We start from the raw sequence: 24,769 nt of genomic DNA on the forward strand, positions 1-24,769 counted from the left end.
TCATCAAAATCGGACCGATGATGATCCGTAAGGACGATTTACAGCGAACCGCGCGCGGTTTCCATCTTAGTTAGTTTCCTAACTGCACGGGAGACATTCGGATGGAGACCGAGCGTAAGTTCGAAACCCTGCGAGTTTTTAGAGCGGCGATTTGATTGGCGCAGTGACGTCGTTCCATTTTCGATTGACGGGAGTGCCGCGGACGCGGACGCGAAGTAAATATCGTTTACAGGTGAAGAACTCGCAAACGATTTAACATTAGCAGCTTGTGAGTCAAAGCGTTCGGCGGCGCCACTTTAGATTCTTTACATTGTGTCTTGTGGCCATGTTGATGTCACTATCACACAATGTGCTTCCAATTGGTCATGACGAAATGGCTACCGCACGGACAGCGTCCTCTCGAGGCAAAATTAACTTCTTGTATTTTCATTATAGTATACAACTATGATATGCAATGTACAGAGGATAACAAAAGTAAGTGTTAATACTCACGCTTTCAATAATGAAATCACGACAACAGTAATATTTATTCATTTATAAAAATAAACAAGTTGATTACATATTTAATGGTAATGTTCTATGTATCTCGAATATATATATATCGATGTAATAATCAAAATGTAATTGTGAAACAAATTTGGCGCTGGACAGTGTTATTAAACGATACTGTAACTTACTTTTGGCACACCAAATTTTGTATACAATAGTGTATAGAAAGTGTATGGATATCTTGATAAATCTTCAGATCACTGTGATTATATCATGATAAATTTTTTTTTCAACATTACCATTAAATATGCAATCAACTTGTTTATTTTTATAAGTGAATAAATATTACTGTTTTCATTATTGAAAATATGAGTATTAACTTACTTTTGTTATCCACTGTACATAGACAAGGGATATGGGTTCCACAGCTGTTATCTGAGGCCAACAGTACATCTTCGGCGAACAGTTTGCAGCGAAACTCGCTCAAGAAAAAATGAAAGAGTTAGGCTGGGAAGTTTTATCGCACCCCCCCCCCCCCCTCATTCGCGACGAAAGAAAACCTTTAATTATTTAGCCGATGTTAAAACAGAGCTTGAATCTTATTTTGAGTCACGTCCACCAGCCTTTTACAAAAGGGGGATTGAACTTTTGCAGAAACGATGGCAACAAGTTGTCGATAAGGACGGTGATTATATAATCGATTAAAAAATAAAAATGTTATTTAAAAAAAAAATGTTGTCAAGAAATGCTCATAAGGGGGGTGTGAAGGGAAATGGAAGGAACACAATTTTTACTTTACAACTTAACTTTGGGACCTTGTTTGGACTAGTTAGGAGGTAAACATACTAATGTAGTCCCTACTCGTAGGAGGTGAGGGGAGTGCAGCAGGGGGCACGTAGAAGGTCCCCTTTTTCGGTTTTCCGCTTATACATATTTCGAAAACTATGCGTCCTAGCGATAAGACTATTCTATAGAAAATTAAAGCTGACGAAATGTGCCATAAGATTGATTCAATTCAGTTTTTCGTTATCTCGCATCCGTTTCCGAGATATCCGCGCTCAAAGTTCGCTAATTTTGCCGAAGAGTTAGCTACATAGTCAAATAAGGCAAATAACGTGAGGCAAAAATATTCTCTTTCACTATTAGTGAACTTTGAGCGCGGATATCTCGGAAACGGATGCGAGATAACGAAAAACTGAATCGAATCAATCTTGTGGCACATTTTGTCAGCTTTAATTTTGTATAGAATATAGTCTTATCGCTAGGACACATAGTTTCCGAGATATAAGCGGAAAACCGAAAAAGGGGACCTAGGAGTGGGGACTTTTTAGTATGTTTACCTCCTAACTAGTCCAAAGTTAAAAATTGTGTTCCTTTCATTTCCCTCTACAACTTTTCGTTGACTGGACTAATTGATTACTTATGGGTGGTACATATCTTATAATAAAAGATTTATGACTCGTGAAACTGTTTGATTTTGCTGATGAATTCTCTCTATTAGCTTATAATAATACAGAAAGTTAAGCTCGTTTGAACATTTCAAAAAAAAGATAAAAAGATTTTTACTACGATGTTGGCTTAGGGTGCCAATCATTATATACAGTTTACCCTAGAATGGAAATATTCTAGGTCCGAAGAAATGTTTAGTTTTCGTATTAAAATAGATCCGAGTGTGCAAAGAGTTAAAGATCTATCCAGGTTCATATGCAGGAAGTAGAATCGGATGGTCATGGTCAGACACGCGTCAGACGATTCCTATCTAATAGCACACGTATTCGCTGCGTTTTCAAATTCGACTTAACGAGAACAAAGCTTCTGATTAGAAAATGTTGTACCAAATTTTGTTCCTACTTTTTCATGTAGTCTTACTTCCCGTCCGGTTGTACCACGATTTCTGGCGCACACTGTACATTTTAAATGGTGAAAGAATACAATAGTTCCAAGTAATTCATTAATTTCATTAACTTCAGCCTTCTCGGCCATGAACTGGACTTGATTTCCACACGAACCATAAATCATTTTATATCTTCATCTTTTCTCTCGTTTTGTCTCTTCTCCACTTTAGCTAACCATCTACCATTTCATCATTAATATTTGCGAAAACTATATACATATAATGAATGAATTTTGTTGTTAATAAAATGAGTTACACAATAAACTACGTTTATAGAACAGAAAGTTTATGCGTTTATGACAAAAATGGGTAGCTGTAAATTAAAACGGTAGAAGAATTTAAAAATACTGTTATATAATATTATTTTCAACTTATTAAACATATTAAGAAAGAAAATAAATGTCTGTTTTGCTCCAGTTTGTTGCAGATAAGATAGAACAATTTGTTTTGCATAAAATTCCACTACAAATTCACTTACAAATTGTTCGTATGTCATTATCGAATTGTTCGCCACGTGTTTTTCGTTACGTTGCAAACAGCTTTTCCATGAGTAAATTTATAGCAATGAAATCAGCAATATCATTGGAGAGCGTTTTTAAGAAAATGACAGCGTATCGTGTAGATAACAAAAGGAAAATTGTGTCGTAAAGTAATAAAGCGATAACATCCTCTTCTGTGTACTTTTTTAAAGAAAATTTTCCAATCACCTAACGTTTCCAATATTTAATCATAAAGTTCAATCTAAACTTTGTTTCGTAATGTGTTCAAGTATCTTGTTTTTCAAAACACATAAATAAATCATTGTACAGGGTGTCCCAAATATGTTGCATCTCTTTGAAAGAGGTGATTCCTAAGGTCATTTGGAATAATTTTTCCTTGAATCACCCCTTTCTCAAGTAATGACAACATTTTTTGGACACCTTGATTATAGGCGAAAAGAAAAGAATTTGATACAGCGATGAAAAAAACATCGAATCATGGTTTAATACATAATAATTAAACTAACTCTCTGTTGGCAGCAAATTTTTCTTCATTTCATTTTCAATATTAAACTTTCTAGGAAGATAGAAAAGTTACTTCGATATCACATAAACTAAGGTAAAAACTTCCATTACTATGTAAAAAAAAAAAATAGATAAATCTCTACGTACCCCTTGTATCTTGAAATTAATGTACACAATTTTCATTTTGCATACAAATCCGCGGTTTACTCATGAAAAATGTATTCAATTAAGTAATTGACCAAACGAAGTAAATCTCCTCGCTGGCTTTGCAAGTGTCGCTCATCGGAGATATCTTATCGGCATGGAAGCTGATAAAATACCAAAGAAAATAGACGACGGGAAAAAGTGTAAAAGATTTATCACGGTTTTTTGAAAATCTAGTCGAAGCTGGGTAGAAGTATTTTTTGTGTTCGTGACAGGAAGGCTTCCTTCTGCGACCATCTAGTGCCGCAGAGAGGAACTAGAGGATTCGATCGTTACTGATTTACCTATGTTAAGAGTTTTGTTCAAGTTCCTTTCTCCCGAGCCCCACCCTTGGATATTGTTTTTCGACTAGCGCAGCATACAATTCTAAACATCACATTAAATATACTCATGAATGGCTTTCATTGCCATGTATTGATGGATTTTGAATTTCTTGTACTTTTGTCTCCCATTGTACCTCCAGAACATCCTTAAATAAATGCAATATTTGCATAGTTTTTAAAATTTTTTAAATGAGAGGATATAACCCAAAGTGTCCTTTTTATGGACATGTTTCTAAAAAGAAGGACATTTGAAAACGGACAAAATTAAAATGATTTGTAGTGAACGCTGTACCGCGATATACATACAACCCCGGACGGCCGAATATGCGCCTGGGCCGTTCTATCCTTGGGAAAAACCGCCCCTTACGCCCCTGTACCCCTCTGTTACTTCTGAGACGCTATGGTATGGCTGTACTTGGTAATTGTATTTCGATTGCAAAATCGAATTACATTGTAATTTAATTGAACGAAGCGACTGAATTTCGAATTACGAAATAATTTAATGCAATATACCTGAAAATTGCTTTGTAATTATAATTCGCGAAGTAATTCAATTGTAATTCAACACAACCAGTGCCGGATTAAGCCAGTGCGGGGCCTGTAGCATGTTATCACGGGGCCCTAGGCTTTGTATCAGGGCCGCTTGTGTGCAAATGTAGCGCGCACCCCTTTTCAAACAAACACAATGAATGACCTTTTTCTATTTTTTAGAAAAAGTATCTGTTAACGTTACACAAGTACTGTTGACTGTTTCTAGATTTGAGAATCTAAACATTTTTTGCCGCATGCGCGGGGACCCCCGCATTTGCTACTTCTACTCTTACACTTAATCCAGCCCTGGCCTCCGGCGAAAAATGTCGAATTTGGATCTTGGTTTGTGTTCGGAGCCCCGGGGGCATTTGCCCAAGTTGACCATAGAGTAACGCGCCACTGCCATGTTGAGTTTTACATGTAACCATATCCAAAAATCATCGAGATCGGAGAGGAAGCACAGCTGTTCTACAGTTTCACCAATTTTCCAGTATTCTATTTCCTTTTTTGTAAGGGGGGGACTTGGCCCCCTGCCCCCCCCCCCTCCGGGTGCGCCACTGCGAAGATATAAGGGTTGGTTTTCACTTGAAAGCCAACCGATTGGAGACATCGAAGCAACAAATAATTAAGGGAGTAGACTCGTTTTTCTAGGACTGCAGGAGATCAGGATGCGCCTTCTCATTTCTCGATAATGAGATGGGGTTTTCAGTAGTGAAAAGCGCTAGATAGAAGCTCAATCGCCCTCAAAATCCCTATTTTTATATTTACGAGGCGTAATTTTCATTATTCGGAAGCATACAGCTGCGCATACATACACAGCTATTTTCATACAGCTATATGTATATTATTGTATATGACAGCTACTGTGGTGAGATGACAAGACGAGCCTCGGGACGGCACACAGTGGGCTAAACCGACAAAATCTGTGTCAAAATCAAAGAACTTTCGATAGAAATGAGATAGAGCGATGAGATTTTTTTAAAATAAAAGCTGAAACTTTGCAGAATATGGGATAATTATGGAGATTGTGGTACGAACGTTTTTTAACGTTGAGAAAATTCGTTAAACTTGCACAATTTCTTTGTGCAAGACCTCAGGATTTTGCAAGAAATCGAAGAGTGGAACCGAGTGGGTACTACCGAGCGTCGCGCGGGGAGGTGTAACGGTTAAATTTTTAATAGTTTATGAGCTATGTTCTGAGCTATGTTTAAAATTCAAGTCTCTATAGCTCATCGGGAAGTTAGTTTAAAATCGATTGCAAGATTTGTACCGAACAGACAGACAGACAAGAAAGCAAGCTAATAAAAACGTAGTAAAATAGGACTTTTCAGGGCGATCGCGGCCTCGATTGATCTTATACCTGACGCTTTTGACTACTGAGAAACCCCATCTTTGCATTAATGAGAAATAAGAAGGCGCATCTCGCACACTCGCAATCCTGGAAACGGGTCTGTTGGATTATTAGCAATAATAATGCAACTGCCAAAGATCAAAAATGAATTTCGTTGTCCATCAGAAACAGTGCAGTTCCTCTAACGTAGAATAACGTAGACCAGATGTCATCGGACATCTTGCCAGGGCAATAAACGATGCAGCCTTGGGCTTTTCCTTATTTCAAGTGGGGGACTGATTTTCTCTTTCGTCCCTGCCACATTCTTTCGCTTTCTTCACTTCGAGTCCACTGGCCGAAATGTTAAGATCGTTCTTCCGCGCGCTGTTTAATACAACAGTTTTTGAAAGAATTTTCTTCAACGTGTTTCCAGTCACTTGCACATACCCATTCTCCCAACAGAGTCTACCCCCTTAAAATGTGCTAAGATCGAAGAGACAACCGACAACGAGATTCAACTAGAAACCAGAGCCAGTTTGGTGTCGCGGTCGGTAAGAAGACGCTAGTCTTGCGCGATAAGACCTGTTCACTTGGTTTCATAGCCAGATCGCCGCAGGTGGGCGTCTAGCCTTGGTAGGTATCTGTTTAACCAAGATCCGTTTCGTCTGGTTTTCTTGTTGAGGCAGTCGGTCGAAACGCGAGCAACACCGACGCGACGGACAGAGAGCGCCGCAATAAGAGTTGCATACATATCATACAATATCGGAACGCGTGTGGATGCATACATCGAAATGTATAACTACATGAACAAATCGTTGACGGAACAGTCACCTAAACGGATGAGTAATAAAGCGCAGATAAACGGACATCTGTCTAGGCGAGCACGTAAATAAGTGGATAGCGGAACGAACGATTACGTTCATAAGAGAAGTGAATGGAAAGATATACAAGATAAAAGCAGATAAATCGAGAGGAGTACGTGTGCGCGCGTGTGTCGTGTGGTGGCAAGGAAAGGAAGCGAGAGAGAGAGGACGCGATAAGAAGGGACGCGTCGCGTTCTGACGAGAACGGTCGCCGCGCCGCGCCGCGCCGCGCCGGATCAGCGGCGGAGGGGAATCGGGCGACAAGAAGCATTTTCCCTGGTTGCCGAGGCGTCGATATACACAATATCAGCAGTCGGCGAGAGGAGTTCAATGTGGCGGTAAAAGCGGACGGTAATGCAGATTGCGGGCTGGATTCTAGACATTTCCTGTTACCGTGTTCCATTATAAACGCCGACTCTGCATCTGCCGGGTGCCGGGTCTGCTCGCTTCTTGCTATTGCCGCCCGCTACCTCGCAACCCATCCCCACGCGTTCCACCTTCGATCATTTGCTCCTACTAGATTGTAGCTTTCGATTCGATTCGATTCGCTTCTTCGCGGCACCGACCAGATACTATTAAAGACTGCTAGCCTTATGGAAGATCGCGTGTCACTTGAATACTACGGTGTTTTCTTACGCCCTCTAGGATGTTGTATTCTGGCTGGAGTAAAAAACAGAGAAGGCCATCGACATGATCTCGTCGGAGCAGAAGTAGTCCAGTCAATGAATGCTCATAAGGAGGGTATACATAGAGGGAAATGGAAGGAACACAATTTTTAACTTTGGCACTTTGTTTGGACTAGTTAGGAGGTAAACATAGTAAAAGTCCCTACTCCTAGGAGGTGAGCAGGGTGCAGGGGGGCACGTAGAAGGTCCTCTTTATCGGCTTCCCGCTTATAACTCGGAAACTATGGTTCCTAGCGAATAAGACCATTCTATACAAAATTAAAGCTGACAAAATGTGCCATAAGATTGATTTGCCCCCCCCCCCCCCGGCGAGATTTTAATCGAGCTTGAACCATTCGATAGCCTACCCAAAAAGACCCCTCTCTGACAAGTTTCTTCAGCCCCATATCTCATCTGTAAGGGGGGTGGTTATTGAGAAAAATCGAAATGCCAGTTTTTGGCCCATTTTCCCTATATGTATATTGATAATTAAAAATTCTGCAACAAATCTGACACATTTCGGATACCAAGCCACATATTAGGTATCATTTCCATATTTTTCCGTTGCAAACTCTGGTTGTAAAAAATGAAAACCACGAAAAAAATCGAAAAAATGCAGATTTCATATAAAAGTAGGTCTCGTACCACTTCAGAATTAATTTAGCAATGAGATATTGTCAAAAGTATTATGCTCAATTTTTTTCAGATTTTTGTGAGTGGTGCAACAATGTTGAAAAAAATAAAAACCACTTTTTTCGGCGTTTTTTCCAAAGTTACACTTATTTTTTCTGAATCCAAAAAAATATATTATGGAAAACTAATCATGCTTCAATTAATCTACGGAATGCTCATTCATTGGTCCGTTGATAATCCACATTGGCTTTGAGAAATTGACCACCAAAGACAATGGAGCGTAAACGTACTACGGTGTGGTATTCAATGAAAAAGTAATCGGACCATATTTCATTACCGAAACGATGACAGGACAAAAATATGCTCAATTTTTGCAAGAAGATTTGCCAATTTTGTTGGAAGATGTCCCTTTGCAAAACCGCTATGATATGTGGCATCAACATGACAGCAGCCCTGCTCGTTAAGCACGAGTAGCAAGAGAATTCTTGAATTCTAGGTTCCCAAACCGATGCACAATGGTCTAGAAGTCAGTTCTAGTGCGAATTAATTATTGTGCGAGGAAAAAATTGACATTTTGTGTAAAAATTACTTTTAAATATTTGAGTAAAGTAAGTAAAACATAATTTACAATACTGGCCACTTGTGTTTGTTAATATAATAATTATTAATCTAATACTCTATATTCGTTTCAAATTTTATAATGGCCTTCCAACTCTTGCGGGTTCTCAAGTTCGTGAATGTCAATCTCATTAAAGGGGAATACCATGGTCAATTCTAATAAAGTCTTATTTTTTCACAGAAATCTTACTTTATAGTTATTGCCTATTTTCCAACGTTTCTCAATATTTTTGATAAAGTTCTCTAAAATATTGTGTCCGCTCACATTCCTTCCGGTGAAAATAGCCTCTAGTTATCTTAAGAAATCACCCGTTGAAGTTTGCAACGTTGACGTTTTTTCCCGAATCAGAAAGCAAAATACACATATCTTCACCCGGAATGGGTTGGCCAATTTATGTTGAGATAGTGCTAGTGGTGAGCGCCACTGGCGGCAACTTATTGTTAATGTTGTAATGGCGATGATATTTTGCTTTCTGGTTCGCGAGAAAACGTCGACGTTGCAAACTTTAAACGGTGATTTCTCAAGATAAAAGTCTGCTCTATCGCGCGTGGTATAGTTCCAATTTCCGCTGAAACCTTATTTTTTGAGATAAATTCAAAAATATCCTGAAAAGTTGCTGCAAAAGTGGTGTGTCTCCGTCTTTAATGATTGTTTAAACATGTTTAAACATTGATAATTATGATAGCATTAGTATTAGATATCACTGTATTCGGGAAAATCTACAGAGTCTTTTGCTGTAAAGGACAATTTAATATCTTTTATAATACCATCACAATATTTGTTTAAAGTTAAAAAATATTTTTTTTGTTTCGAAGTCTTGTTTCTCAAGAACTGTTTGTCTAGAGTCTAGGAGAAAAATTAAAGCGCATAAAACTCTACAATAAGTACCACTCTATCACAATGTAATTGTGAAACAAATTTGGGGTTGGACAGTGTTATTAAACGATACTTTAACTTACTTTTGGCACACCGAATTTTGTATCAATTTAGTGTATAGAAAGATCAATGTGATAATCGTGATAACTGTGATAATCGTGATAAATTTTGTTTTCAACATTACTATTAAATAGGTAATCAATTTGTTTATTCTTATAAGTGAATAAATATTACTGTTATCGTGATTTCATTATTGAAAATATGAGTATTAACTTACTTTTGTTATCCGCTGTATACAGTATACAAAATCTTTGTACACATCATTGGTATTGAGAAACATTAGAAATCTAGAGGTGTCTTATCGTTTTGTCGGGGCGTGTATGAAACCTTTGGATGTTTTAAACGAAGTAGTAGCTCTGAGGATTTGATTAACACTACCTATACCTCCGTAGCTAGTGGCGGAAGAAGTTTTTCCAAATTAAAATTAATAAAGGGCTACCGGAGAAGTTCAGTAAGCCAAACAAAACTTAGAAATCTGTTATTAATTTCTGTTGAATCTACACCGGCTGTCATTCTAGACAACATATCCTTAATTAACGAATCTGCTAAAGTTCAAGTCAGAAGGGTAAAACGGTAGTACATACATGGTTGTTGATATCAGTTGATATCATTATTAGTATTCGTACATTTTGCCGCAGTGGCGGATGAAGCCGACCGCGGGGCCTAAGCGGTGAAAATTTCGGGCGCCGTAAAAGAAAGTTTCAAGAAGAATCTCTATATGTATAAAGTTATATCCAAAAACGAAAAGTAATCGGAAATTTTCCACAGAGTGCAACTTGGAGGCCACACATTATACATTCAACTACGAATGACCTTTATCTTTTTAGCAAGGATACCTGTTATCGGTAGCCAGGGCTGCTGCACAATTTACCAACGCTAAACATTTTCTGCTACGAGCACGGGGCCCCCAAAACCAAACCTTTTTCATTAAATCACAATCGAAGGTTATTATTTTAAAGGAAAAAATTGTTAAGGGGCGGCATTTCGAAGAGTTGCGTCGTATGTATGTACTGAGAAAATCTACCGCACGGCCCCCTGGTTGTGGCGCTTGATTCGGCTTACACGAAGCAAGCGAGTTTACTTGTAATCCTCGTGGTTCGCCGGTGTTGATGCGGATCATCATGGAAATGGTTAATTCGTACTTTGAAATTTGATAATTCGACACATGCGAGTTGGTCAGAGAAGAGACGATATCCAGAAAAAAAGTATGTATGTGCTACGATACCAATTTTGAAGAGTAGAGTACGACGTGGCCAAGTTGGCCATTGATGGGACTGGCGAGACACTAGCGAACAAAATGGGAAGACGTTGCAACTTTTTGAAATTCGAAAAGGCTTTGGGAACGTCAAACGCGCGGGTCTGCCCATATGTGTTTAGTTTTCAAGGTTGGTAGGTAGTAGGTGTATGTATAAACCTTCCATACAATGCGCGTAGTACCCACTTACTATCGAAAGGATCAATACGGGGACATGCACCAGCAGCTTGCTTGCTTGCTTGCTTGCTTGCTTGCTTGCTTTCATGAATCTCCCTCGCTAAGACTCGCTAGGTCACCCAGCGATGTCGGATTACTTTTTCACCGCGAAGAAAGTATGTACGCCAGAATCTTTCCAGAAACCGTGCAAATGTTCGTTCGAGTCTACATCGTCTCTAATTACAATTTACAGTCGGTCTCGCAATTGGTGGAACAACACACTTTAAATCAGGGGCCAAAAATAACAGTTATCAATGAGAAAATTTCATTTCGATCACTCATAACACAGTTAGTCGATGAGAGAAATTTATTTCGAGCACTCGTATGTAATTAGTAGACTGCGCGGAACTTGATGCAAAATAAAAATTGTTTGCGTCAACTACAACAAACAAGGGCCAAGTAATAATTTCTTTCATTCATCAATAATGTTCATAAGCTGCAACTAATACATTGATGTTATTAGATTTTTAGAATTTGTCCATTGTTTTAAATTGCACCTACCCATTTTTCTCATAAACGCATAAAATCCGCAGTCTAATAATTAGACTGCGGATGAGTATCCAACTGTTACAAGTGGTCGAAATGAATTTTTCTCATTTGCAACTGTTACGAGTGATCGCAATAGCTTCCTCCCATCGATAACTGTTATGACTAGACTGCGGATGTTTATGCAAATGCATATTTTTATCGAAAATAGATAAAAAAAACTGAGACCTAAACAGAAATTTGTTTTGTCGAATAGGGAATTTTAAAAATATAATTTTTATTTTGCATATTGCATATGTTTTGCATAAGTGCATATTTCTTGCATAAATTTTCCTATAAATGCATAAATTTTGCATAAATATTCGACTATTCAATGCTACGCCAGAATAAATAAGATGTCTAAGGTGCCTAAAAGATGTCCCTTCTGTTAATAAATTAATATCAACTGTTATAAAAGTATTTTTAAAAGCTCCACTACGCGTCGAAATTTATAAAAATAAATTACAAAATATGCGCCTTTGTCACCAGAATCTGTAATAACAAGATGGGGGGAACCTGGTTGGAAGTAGCATTTTTTTATGCAACGCATTTAGAAGGAATAAAAGACGTTATAGAATCGTTCGATGAAAAGGAGGCTTGGTCAATTCAATCGGCGAAAGAAGCATTGCGATGTAAGTATTTACAACAAAATGTAACATCTATTCAGAGCCATTTCCAAATGTTACCTGAGACCATGAAGAAATTTGAAACAATAGGATTTTAGCTCTAACGGAATCTATAGATTTGGTAACACTACAGTTATAGAAAATTTAAAAAAAAATTATACCCGGTGATTATGGAAAAATGGTTACACATAAAATGGAATCTGTATTAAAACGAAATGTACACTTAATGTATTATTAAAAATAAGCAAGATTTTGAAGGGCGAACACGTTGAAGGACCACCACGAGAGGTTCTGGCACATCATTTGGGTAGATTACTAGATTTAAATATGCCCCTATAACATCATGTGATGTAAACCGCTCTTTTTCAGCGTATAAATTAAATTTTAACACGACAAGAGGTATCAATTTACAATCGACAATATAGAAAAAACTATTGTTGTATATTGTAATTTAAATTATAATAAATAAAACCATAAAATAATGCATTCCCTATACATATACATATTTAGCAAATACATACCTTGCATACATCTTGCATATATTTTCCATATATTTTGCATATTTCGACATATTATAAATGCATAAAGATCCGCAGTCTAGTTATGACCAGTCGAAATTTCTCTCATTTGGAGCTGTTACGAGTGATCGAGAAATAGCTTCCTCCCATCGATATAACTGTTATGAATCGTAACTTATGATCGATCAAAATAACCTTTCGAGAAAATCGTGTGCAGTGTCGGTGCATGTCGACTTCGTGCATCTCGCTATACATATACATATAGTCTTGTTTTGATAAAGGTCGCATTAACATCGAGGTGATTAGCGATCAGTTTTGGTATACAATTATAAATACAATGTTTTGTTAGCTCAATAATAGTCAAAGGTTAGTTAGTATATATGAGTGTGGAGATAATTAGATATTGTGATGTATTTAGGTCTACTTTTTTCAGGAAGGTAAGAACGAGAGAGAGCAATGGTCTTTTGGTCATTGAGACAGTCACTCATTGTCAGATTGGTTGAAATGTTGTGAGCTTGTCGTTGTATATGTATATGTATATATTTACAAACATAGTAGTAAATGACCTCGCATAAATACAAATAAGATCGAAAACAAGAGTATACATATGTATAACGAGATGCACGAAGTCGACATGTAAATTTTCGACTTTGATTTTCTCGAAAACGAAGACACGGAGGAAAAACTTGCATTCTTTCTTTTCGACTCGTATTTACATGTCGAATCACCTTCTATGTAATCGGTTTACCATGAATCGCTGGTCAACCTGTATACATATACCGAATAACGAAACGGTGAAAATAGATTCGAACGAAGTTGACGAAGCACTAGATCTGCGGTATCAATTGATTTCACGGACTTGGCACGGTGCAAACAGACGTGTAAATCTATCTATACGTTCGTTTACGGTGACGAATGCATGCAACGAGGAAGAGGCTCGAAGCCTTTCGGAAGCTGCGTTTCAAGTAGCATCCGCCAGAGGCAAGTAGTGTCGTTGCAAGAGCAACGATAAAGGGGGGAGGGAGGGAGAGGGAGAGGGAGAGGGAGGGTAGAGAGAGAGAGAGAGAGAGAGAGAGAGAGAATCCCGTCACTTAATAACCATAGCAGTTAAAGAAGGAAGCGACGTAAAACAATCAAACAAAAAAATGGATTCAAGAGAGAGAGAGAGAATACGGACCCGAGCCGAGCGTTTCTCTAAGATCGAGGATTTACTACTGTGTATGTACACACGGGTGGTTAAACACATGTACAATGCAACGAGCAACTGATAATCGTCGTGAAAATATGTTTTCGGAATGAAAATGCTGTAAAGTACCCACCTCGAAGTTAGTGTTGAATATATTTGTTTCCAAAAAAATACAAGGTCTGGAATGTTCTGCCCATTCATCTGACCTACATGTAACAGAAAGTATTTCGACTGAATAGTAAGGAAAAGTAAACATAACGATAAGGCAATTTAAAAACACAAACGGATAAAAACAGAAAGAACATTACTGAAGAAGAATTTTCTCTCGCATATACGATTGAAATAATTTTACGTGATTTTTATAAAACAGTAACGACGAATGAATGCAGTTTGCTAGTATGTATGCTGTTTGTTCATCCTATTGTGTTTGCCTTTAAAAACAACGATGTTACATAACTTATATTCGATAGTAAAAAACAGGTGTTGTACAGGATTACTTAACGATCGACACGACTATCATATCAAAAATGTTGTAATTGGTATCCACAAAAATGTTAAATGGTTTTTAAGTACTACAAACATAATCAGTGAAACTATTCTGTACTTAACGGACGAATCGTAAAAAAAGATATAAGTATAAGCTGTTTATACTACAGGGTGACAAGAAGTAACGGAGTTAATCATTTCTTATTATAATTCTGTCAAATTGACGAATTTTCAAAAACCAAATAATAACAACAACCATAACATAGACCTTTAGTATCCATATAGTATTTAAGAAGTTTCCAAGTGGCCACCCTTCGCGCCGATACAGAGGCTCAAACGTGTTTTGAAATTTTCGGCAATGGGACGCAGCTCTTCTGGCGTCATTCGGTCCCCCACTCCCGGCGCAGAGTTGGGCAAAATGTAATTTCAATTTCAATTACAATTACAATTACTTACCAATTACTGTAATTTAAAGTTGCAGGAATAAAATTACAATTACATGTAATTGTAATTGGTAATTGCAATTACATGTAATTGTAATTGGTAATTGCAATTACTTTGGCTCAACCAGTAATTGTGAAAGGAGTAATTGCAATTACTTAACAGGATTACAGTAATTGTAATTGAGTCTAACAATTACTTCAGTGTAATTGTTCTTTTAAACCACTAATTTTTATCTTTTGGACCACTTAACCGTTTTCTTATTGTAATTATAGTCCACTGTTGCACATGTAATTGAAGATGTATCATAATTAAATACACTCATGTAATTATCATAATTACTGCCCAACTCTGCCCCCGGTGCAGACATTTTTCAATGACTCCAAATTTTTATGGGGCCGAGCACAGGCCCTGGCCTCTAAAATCGAGCACACTCTGTTGCCCATCGGGTTGAGATTCGGTGAGTACGGCGGCCATTCCGCAGATGTGACGAAACCTGGAACAATGGGCTTTGCACCACTCCTGAGTCGTTTTCGCCCTGTGGGCGGCCGCGGCACGGCGCGGAATCCTGCTGTAACGTCCATTCCGGATCACCGAGAATGTCCCGTCGATAACACTACTTGATTGATTTTCACCCCTTGGATCCACCACTTGAAAACCGTAGCAAATCCCGTTGTTCCAGGTTACATCGCATCTGCGGAATGGCCGCCGTACTCACCGGATATCTCAACCCTATGAACTCCAGCGTTTGGTCGATTTTGGAGGCCAGGGCCTGTGCTCAGCCTCATAAAAGTATCGAGTCGCTGAAAAAAATCTCTGCGCCGGGTGTGGGACCGAATGACGTCAGAAGAGCTGCGGCCCATTGCCAAAAATTTCAAAACACGTTTGAGCCTCTGCATTGGCTCAAAGGGAGGCCACTTCGAAACCTCTTAAATTGTATATCAATACTAACGGTCCATGTTATCGTTGGTATTATTATTTGGTTTCTCAAAATTCGTCGATTTCACAGAATTATAATAAGAAATGTTTAACTCCGTTATTTCTTGTCACCCGGTAGAAGCCACACCAGTTTAAGAAATGTTTTATTATGGGTTCGATAATGCAAAGTAGTGCCATATCGTAAAGCAATGCGGTATCTATTTCCATCACGCAAAGAATGAAAAGATCTTAATTGAGACACAGTAAAAAAATAAAGACAATATATACAGGGTGACAATTCTAAAGCGTTACAGACGAATATCTCCAAAAATATTGATCATAGACAAAAATGTATGAGATGAAAGCTGTTCGGTACCGAGGGGGGCATCATGTGGTGGGACTTTTATTTTTCCCAGTGGACACTCCAGGGTGGGGTGAAGGTCAACTGTTTTTTTTTTTAATGGAATGATATGTTCTTTTATCCACACATCATCAAATAGTGCGTTTTAAGATGAGTTCAACGACCTATGACTGAAGGTCATTCAGGGTCAAACTTGCAGGGAAATGCAGAAAAGGTGTGATCGTTTTATTATTTATAAAGGTGTGACCACGCTCTTAACGAAGATCGAGCTCTGGCCCGATTTAAAGGAAAGTGACAAAAACCGAGAGTCTGGCGCTACGCGTTCTCAGATTATGAATAGACCACCACCCCATCCATTTAAGGGGTGTATAAACATTTTTACTCTCGGGGGCTATAGTACTAGCGTAGTCACGAACCGTGTCACGTCGCGTCGTGCTGCATCTCGTAGAGTCAACTTGTTACAGTGAGATCGGGCTCAATTCTTCCCCTTCATATCAAAGTTAAAACGTCATAGATTCCGCGTTGCTTCGGTATACATATAAATCTATCTGGTATTCTAGAAATTTACTTCGAGACCCCTTATTGCCTGTGCGTCAACATTGTACATTTTTAGGTAATAATATTTTCATCTCATTTTCTTCGAATTCCATCTTATACAGTCGCGACAATCCAATTGTAAGACACTTCTCATAATCAAAATACATATACATATATTTGTATTGTCACGTCCGGAGGTTCAGCCATCATCGATAATAATTGATAATCAATCATGTATAACACATACTTTTTAAATTTTAAATACTATTGTTAATATTTAATATTGAATTGTCATATATTATACTACATTACGAGCGATAGAATTAAGAAGAAATCTATTTTATTAAATAATAGGTTGGGGAAAAAGAAATCCATCATTTCTCCGCTTGAGATAACGTAAAAATAATGGATTTCTTTTCCCCCAATCTAATTGTATTATGCGAGCGAATAATTAAGTGAAACATCCGCGTTGAAATTTGTTTTATCACCAAAGAGTGTAAAAGATAGTACAGAAGAAATTAGAATGAACACTGCGTAGAAGAAAGGCAGAAAATAATCGATGAACAATAGACTGGTGACTAACTACCCAGGAGGACGCGTAGAGCCACTGGATCCAACCAAGAGAATGATAAAAACGAATCGAAAACTAAACATCCCGTCAAAATATAGACGACAAATTAAGAAGAAAAGCGACTACGAAGAGTTGTTCAGGAATGCACCCACCCTAAAAAGATTAAGCTTAGAACAATGGATAGATGAATCTATAAAAGGATGGCTCCTCATCAGGACAGTCAGTCTTCAGTCTTCAGTCCTTAGTAAATCAGTAACAGTTAATCAGCAATCGATACATTCAGTCAATAAAATCAGAGCCAGAGTTCAATAGTGCGTTCAGTGGAGTTAAAAAGTTGAAAGCGTGTTAACCCGCTGGATTTTAATGAACAACATCTCCAACACCATCACCATCATCATCACCACCACCATCATCATCATCATCATCATCATCATCATCATCATCATCATCATCATCATCATCATCATCATCATCATCATCATCATCATCATCATCATCATCATCATCATCATCATCATCATCATCAGCATCATCATCATCATCATCATCATCATCATCATCATCATCATCATCATCATCATCATCATCGCCGAAACAATCGTTCTATATATAGTTATAGAACGTTATACATATAGTTATTGTATAGTTATGCAACAATATGGAGCGAGCGAAATCAGCATACGGTAAATAATAATAATAATAATTTATGATAAGATCACAAGAACTCTATGTATCCGAAATTTGATGCTTACAATATATTTTTGTTAATTTTTATTCAAATCATTTCTAAAGAGAGTTTACCCAACTTCGATTTCTTCGATCCACAATTCCACAATCAAAGCCACATAGAATATAAGAAATCCTTAATTACCCGAACCGAAGCCGGTGAATGCAGGTAGGTTCAAAACTGCGTTTTATCTCTCTACAATTATAATCTTTCAAATTAAACTTCAAATCTTTAAGGGGGCCTTTTTCAGCAGACGATGCGCGACGCTCGCGTGTCAACACTCACACTAATTTCTCGATAATGCAAAGACGGGGCTTTTTAGTAGTCAAAATCGCTAGATGAAAGATCAATCTAGTCCGCTGTTTGCCTCAAAAGTCGTTCTTTTACGTTTCCTAGCAATGGTTTTGCAATATTTGGTTGCATGTTGCATGTGTCCCGTCTATGATAAATGCAAACGAATCCCCCCCGCGTTCCGAGGCTTTTGTGTTTATAGAGGATTTACTGTATCATGGATATATTCCTATATTCGTGGTTCATATCAGTTCATATGCTTACTCGAACGCCTACGAACATACAACTTTCAGATCGGAATCCATCCTGCGAGAGATTCCGCATATGTATTATTATTCGGAAGCACTACGAAAGTACTAGATCTGTTGCTGAACATACTGGAACACTAAAAATTTATAAAAGGTACTAGATCTAGTACGAATGTACTAGCGATGGAGACCCTGGGTACGCGTCCAATGTTAGTGGAAAGAGTGGGGGGCGGACTCAGCAGACAAGCTGGGCGAGGGGCGGAAGGGTAAGTGGGCCTGGCGAGACTCGCATATGGCAACCCTGGTCGCCACTCGCGACCGTTAAGGGTTAATAAGTTTAATGGTTTAACTATATAATAATCTGTTATAACGGTTCCAGTGCTGACGCTAATACATTTCAGAGATGACAGATGTTCCCGCGGATCGTGAAAGTTATTACATGTTTTTTTCTGCCTAACCAGCCATTCGACGGTTAGGTATTTTAATATTGTTCGAAATCAGAAAAATGCACGCTGGTAATTAAGTAAATTTAAGAAATAACGATTGGAAAACGTACCGCAATTGCTTCTTACATCCTCTCAGTCACCGGATATGAACCCCAACGGACACTTACGGGAAGAAATAAAGAAGCGCATTAAAAAAGATAACGTAAGAGATAGTGAACAGTTACACATTTAATAATTATCATACAAGGTGGTGAGGTGTACCTAACCCTAACACCGAAAATATCTCCGTTGTTTTTAGTAATACAAGAAAATGTATCAGGCAGAAAATGTTCTGTTCAGTGGGAAACTTATTGGAAACTTCAAGGTCATCGTCGTTTTTTTTTTTAATGGAACAACGTATTTCGATTAGTGTAACATTACAGCTAATGAAACGACAAATTCAACCATGTATAATATGTTGACCTCCAAATGACCTTCGAAAGAGTTATTCTTGAAAAAGCACAACTTAACGTATACGAAGACTTAGGGATGTGCGGGCCGTCCGGCGCCCGCCCGATTTTCGGGCGCCCGAATCGTCGCGTCGCGTCGCGTCGCACTGTGGGGTATTTGGCCGATCTAGCTGGCCAAAAGTCGATTTCGTCAAACTCATCCCAGGTAAAAATGAGCTGTTACGTGGAAAAGTTGAATATTGGGGGGTCATTAAACCATCGGTTTTTTCCCGATTTGGCATTTCCGTACGAAGATCACTTGATCACTTGAACTGTTTAGTCATTCAGCACAGTGCTTGTGCCTTTCGTCGTGTCGTCCGCATTAGCAACGTTCGAAGTGAAATGTACAATTTTTAATCAAGAAAGTTATTTTAAGAAAACCGATTATGGATATTGTTGTGTAACAGGCAACAGGTGTGTGTATTTCACACAATTTTAATCAGATATGTGTTCATTTCAATAAATTAACAGCAAGTGAAAAAAGTCAATTTGAAGGCAGTTTTAATCTCAAAGTACATACAATCGGAAGGAATTAGTTGTACGTCCGGGTCCGTCCCGGTAATGTTTGTTTAGCCACTGTGGAAAGTGGAAGGTTTCAGCTTTATCTTAGTGTAAAAAAACAGTTACGAACATTTACAAATTCATAAGTTATCGTTAAAATAAGATTTTGTAAACGTGAATGATATTTTTTAAAGTGATGTTTTACCCGATTTAAAAGCATTTATTATTATTTTAGGGCCATCTAATGTTCAAATATTTACACGGAGGCAAATATGGAGGCAATTATTCAGCAACTTCAAAATGTCAATGTAAATGCAAAGTTGACATATGCCGAGAGAACTGTACTTGTGTAATCAAAAGAAGAAATTCGAAGCAAATTTTCCTATACATATCAAGTCGGAAATAAAGCATAGATGGACGGCAGCATCTCGGAAAGAAGAGGGTTTTTTAAAAAAAAATCTAAGTTGGCTTGACAAAACTTTTGAACTGCAAATACGCAAGAAGCAAACTAAAATATTTTTTGAGCTTTCCTCTTCGTTGATATATCGCCATGTTTTATTAACATACTGTTTAATCCTATCTCTTTTTTATTAATAAATCTTAATATTATATTTGCAGGGAGGAAAGGAGTGGTTGAGGAGGGTGGAAGAGTGAAGAGAAGGTGCGACACTGAAAGGAGTGGGATGGACGATGAACGACCAGAAGAGGGAGTCCGTGGTTAGGGAAGGGGGGGGGGGTGTGCTTAGGGCTGTAGGAAGGGAGGATGGTAGTTTTTTTTAAGTTGATTATTGTTGTTAGCAATCGCTTTTGTGTAAATATTTTTCTTTCTCTCTCAATTGAGTTTAGTTTTAGTAATAAAATAGGTTAAGAGCGGGCGCACAGTGGGCAATTCGGACGCGAAATCGGCGACAAAATCAAAGAGCTTTTGATAGAGGTGAGATAATGAGCGATGAAATTTTGTTTAAATTGAAGCTAAAACTTTGTAGAATATGGGAAAAATAGGGAGATTATGGTGGTACGGACGTTTTTTAACCTTGATAAAATTCGTTAAACTATTTGATGGTGGATAAAAAAACATATCATTCCATTTAAAAAGAGAAAGTTGACCTTCACCTCACCTTGGAGTGTCCCCCTCGGTACTGAACAACTGGCATCTGAAACATTTTTGCGTATGACCAATATTTTTGGAGATATTCGTCTGTAACGCTTTATAATTGCCACCCTGTACAATACAACAATTTTCCTTCGTCTAAAGCAGGCCTGACCAAACCCAAATGGTTTCACGGGGGCCACTTTGATAACGCGTAACGTTACAGCGGGCCGCACTTTAGGTAAACATGCTTTTAAAAAATGTAATACAAATACAAAATGAATAAAACTTTATTGTTATACTATGTAATTCAATGTATAATTAACTCTCGAGTCTTAATTAATAAGATATTTGTTTATCTTTTCTTTCACTTAATTTTTGTAAATCTATATTTATGTTCGACCTTGCACATCTTTTGTTAGCTGGTTCTCTAAATTGGGAAATGGAAGGAACACAAATTTTAACTTTGGGACTTTGTTTGGACTAGTTAGGAAGTAAACATACTAAAAGTCCCTACTCCTAGAGGGTGAGCGGTGTACATGGGGGGGGGGCACGTAGAAGGTACCCTTTTTCGGTTTTTCGCTTATATCTCGGAAACTATGTGTTTTAGCGATGAGACCATTCGATACAAACTTAAAGCTGACAAAACGTGCCATAAGATTGATTCTATTCAGTTCAGTTTCAAGGGAAATATAAAATAGTCTGGCGGGCCGCACAATTTAACATGGCGGGCCACATGCGGCCCGCGGGCCGCGCGTTGGCCAGGCCTGGTCTAAAGTCTAAGTCGATGGCTCGGGACGGCTTTCGACGTATTGCGGATGATGAGGGTACCTATTTAACTTGACACTGTTCTTGAGTGGGCCGAGAGTTTATGGGTCCCATGAAGTTTTTGCGGCAGACCATAAAGTGGTCGTTCACGCAGCGATATCTTTCGTTGGAAAAGAATAGAGTATGACATAGTCTCTCGTTCTGGCACTATAACAAGGGAGAGTCCACGGTAGACGCGGGTTGCGGATTTTCTCGAAACTTGCAGTATTCGAAGATGACAAATCCAAATTGTATTTTAGGAAAGCAGTAAGCGCGCACTTCTCAAGATTTTCCGAGAAAATTGCATTTGAAAATCGGTTTATACGCGCGCGTTTTAAGGATTTCGCGTTAAAAGGTTAACAAGAAGACGGAGTAGTCCAAGGCGTAGCTAGAAATACTAGTAATCGGTAGGTTGCTGGTTCGAGTCCCGCTTCCGATATTCTTTTTTTTTCCTTGAAATTGATACCTACCTCAATTTTAAGCCTTAAAATCCATTATTTACAAGTTATTTTTATTTGTTGACTAGAAAATGCAGGTTTTCTATTTGTGGGCGTTGGGAAATAAATCGAGCATAAAAATAATACAGAATGTTATATTTACTTTTATTATTGAAAATTCTCACTCTGTATTAATTTGTAGATGCGTTAGAGATACCAGATGCTCTGTGATACTAGAGAGATATTTATAAATGTGAAAATCAAGCACGTTTTCCACTAGAAATCCTCAAAGCGCCGCGCCGTGTTCTTGTACAAAACGCGGTACATTTACAGTATGTGCTAGATGCCGAAAAAATTATTGTTTCCCATGCTCTTACGATGAGTATCACTGTGGGTCGTGTCATACCAACACGTAATTTTTATTTATTAATAAAGAACGTGCAATAATAAAATAAATATAACACCCTGTAATATTTTTATGTTCGATTTTTTTGTTCAATACCCACAAATAAAAAACATGCATTTTCTATTTAAAAAATAATTGTTTATTAGAAGATTTCATAAATTTAACGGATTAGAATTGAAAAAAAGAGAAAAATGAATGTCGTCATAAGACTCGAACCAGCGACCTACCGATTGATTATACCTGCGTCTTTCTCCAAGCGCCCTCAACCACTGCGGTTCTTGTTCATAGGTTAACGCGAACTCTTTATGAAAGGGTATAGAGAGAACTTGAAATGCAATTTTCTCGAAAAATCTTGAGAAGTGCGCGCTACTGCTTTGCTAAAATACATTTGCATACGGCAAGTCTTCAAATACTGCAAGTTTCGGGAAAAAATCCGGTTCCCGTCTACCGTGGACTCTCCTTGTAAGCGGTGTGGGGAGCGCGGACAACTTCAACAGAAGAAGAGGGGATAGAGATTGTGCGTTGTTGCGAATAAAAACATCGGTCGCCTTCTATCGAAAGAAAACTATACTCCTTTAGATTTGTAGTACATAGTTCTGGCTCGTCTCTGACGATGGTTTACACCCGTGAAAGCCTTCCTTCATACCGGCCGAACTCAAAAAACTAGAAAGAGCCTCCTCCCAGAGATCGGGGTAGAAGATAAGCGGGGGTAATGCTCCGTTTGAAACGGGATCATCCCCTTTCGTTCTGTAGGCAGCCTGCTACTACTCATGATGGCTTGAAAAATCACTAACCGTGATTTATCACAGTGATCGCAGAATCACGGTCATGATTTCAACTTCATTAACGATTTTTTGCTCACTTAATTCTTTGCTCTCTTAATTCTTCATCTCGATTGAATTAGTCCTTTTTTTTAAATATCACTTAGCTCGCATAAAAATATCTGCACATAACGTAAATTTAACATTACGTTACGTTACGTTTTCCGCAAACTTACTTTATTTAATGATAAAAATAAAAAATATTCCATTTTCTTTTCTGTATCTTATTTCAGTATTTAAAAGAGAAAAAAAATTAATTCTTTTTTAATTATTTATTGAAATAGCATAAAAAAGTGCAGATAATTTATTTTGTCTTTATGTATGTATGTGCTATTTATAAAGTTTTACAAAATACAAACGATAGTTTGAGAAACGTCTTGCAAATCTAATAAATTTGATAAAAATACCGGTGAAATCTGTGTATCTGTGAAATACCGGTATGTCTCTGTGACTTGCGCGAAGGACAGTTACGATCTCCGCCAATCGGAAGCGATCACGCAAATTACGAATTACTGTGAAAAATCATTGTGATTGGAATCAAACGAAAGTAGCAGTTTACGCCATCTCTAGCTCCTACACTATTACCGGTACTACTAAAATTCGCAAAGACCATACACAGAAGAAGAGTATCGCGAAAGTGGTATGTATTATATGGCTGCTTGTCTTTTCCTTGAATAACCAGAAATTTTTGCAATTTCTCGAATAAATGTTTCCTGTTTCCTGTTATCCGGTAGATTTGGACGAGAAGATGCGAGAAATCCAATAAGTGTCGATCATGGAGGATCAATGGTACAAAAGTTATAAGTGTTTACACAGTTGAGCGATTTCCAGTGTTTTTGGCAGGTTAGCACCGCCATGTTGTGTGTAGTGACGGTCGCTGAGCGGCCACTAGGTGGTATGTACCACGAGCACACGGTAATGCCGATCAGTGATGAGATATTGTGCGCTTTTTCCGCGCATGCACGACGATTTTAGCGTCAGTAAAGTACAAAGTTGGGCTAAAATGGGGTACTTTTGTATTAAAATTTAATAGGTATACATACATATACAGTACATACAGGGTAGACGATTTATCTGAAGACATTGAAACAGATCTCGAGAACTATGCATCGGATCAAAAGAAGTGGGTAATGAAAGTTGTTCGTCGCGAAGGGGGACATCCGATGATACCAAACTCGACCCCTCATCGCCACCCCTTGGGGGGCGCCTGTAATGAACAAAAATCAAAATGGGTAAAAAATCGTTGAAAATTGGGGATATCTCGAGAAATACACATCAGATCAGAAAAATAAAAGTAGATGTATTTGATATTATTAAAAATGCTATTCAATAACACCATAATTGATCCCCCACCCCCACCTCCTGAAAGTGGGAGA

The 24,769-nt window shown here is 38.0% G+C and overlaps 1 protein-coding gene across 19 annotated transcripts in view; it reads right to left on the bottom strand.

Moving 5' to 3' along the window:
* Positions 1-24,769, bottom strand: part of Tlk (Tousled-like kinase) — a 59,443-nt gene that overhangs the window by 21,188 nt on the left and 13,486 nt on the right. For 14 of the 19 annotated variants that reach the window (XM_076441677.1, XM_076441667.1, XM_076441648.1 and 11 more), the window contains exon 4: positions 20,951-20,986. The exons of 2 other annotated variants lie outside the window; for them this stretch is intronic. In XM_076441677.1, the coding sequence (XP_076297792.1) occupies positions 20,951-20,986 (36 nt within the window). Of the gene's footprint in view, positions 1-13,950; positions 14,024-18,953; positions 19,006-20,950; positions 20,987-24,769 lie in introns of all 19 variants that reach the window. 3 more of the 19 variants (XM_076441759.1, XM_076441751.1, XM_076441742.1) reach the window with 3 other exon arrangements.

Source organism: Lasioglossum baleicum, chromosome 2 (assembly GCF_051020765.1).
Source record: "Lasioglossum baleicum chromosome 2, iyLasBale1, whole genome shotgun sequence".
Classification (NCBI taxonomy): domain Eukaryota; kingdom Metazoa; phylum Arthropoda; class Insecta; order Hymenoptera; family Halictidae; genus Lasioglossum; species Lasioglossum baleicum.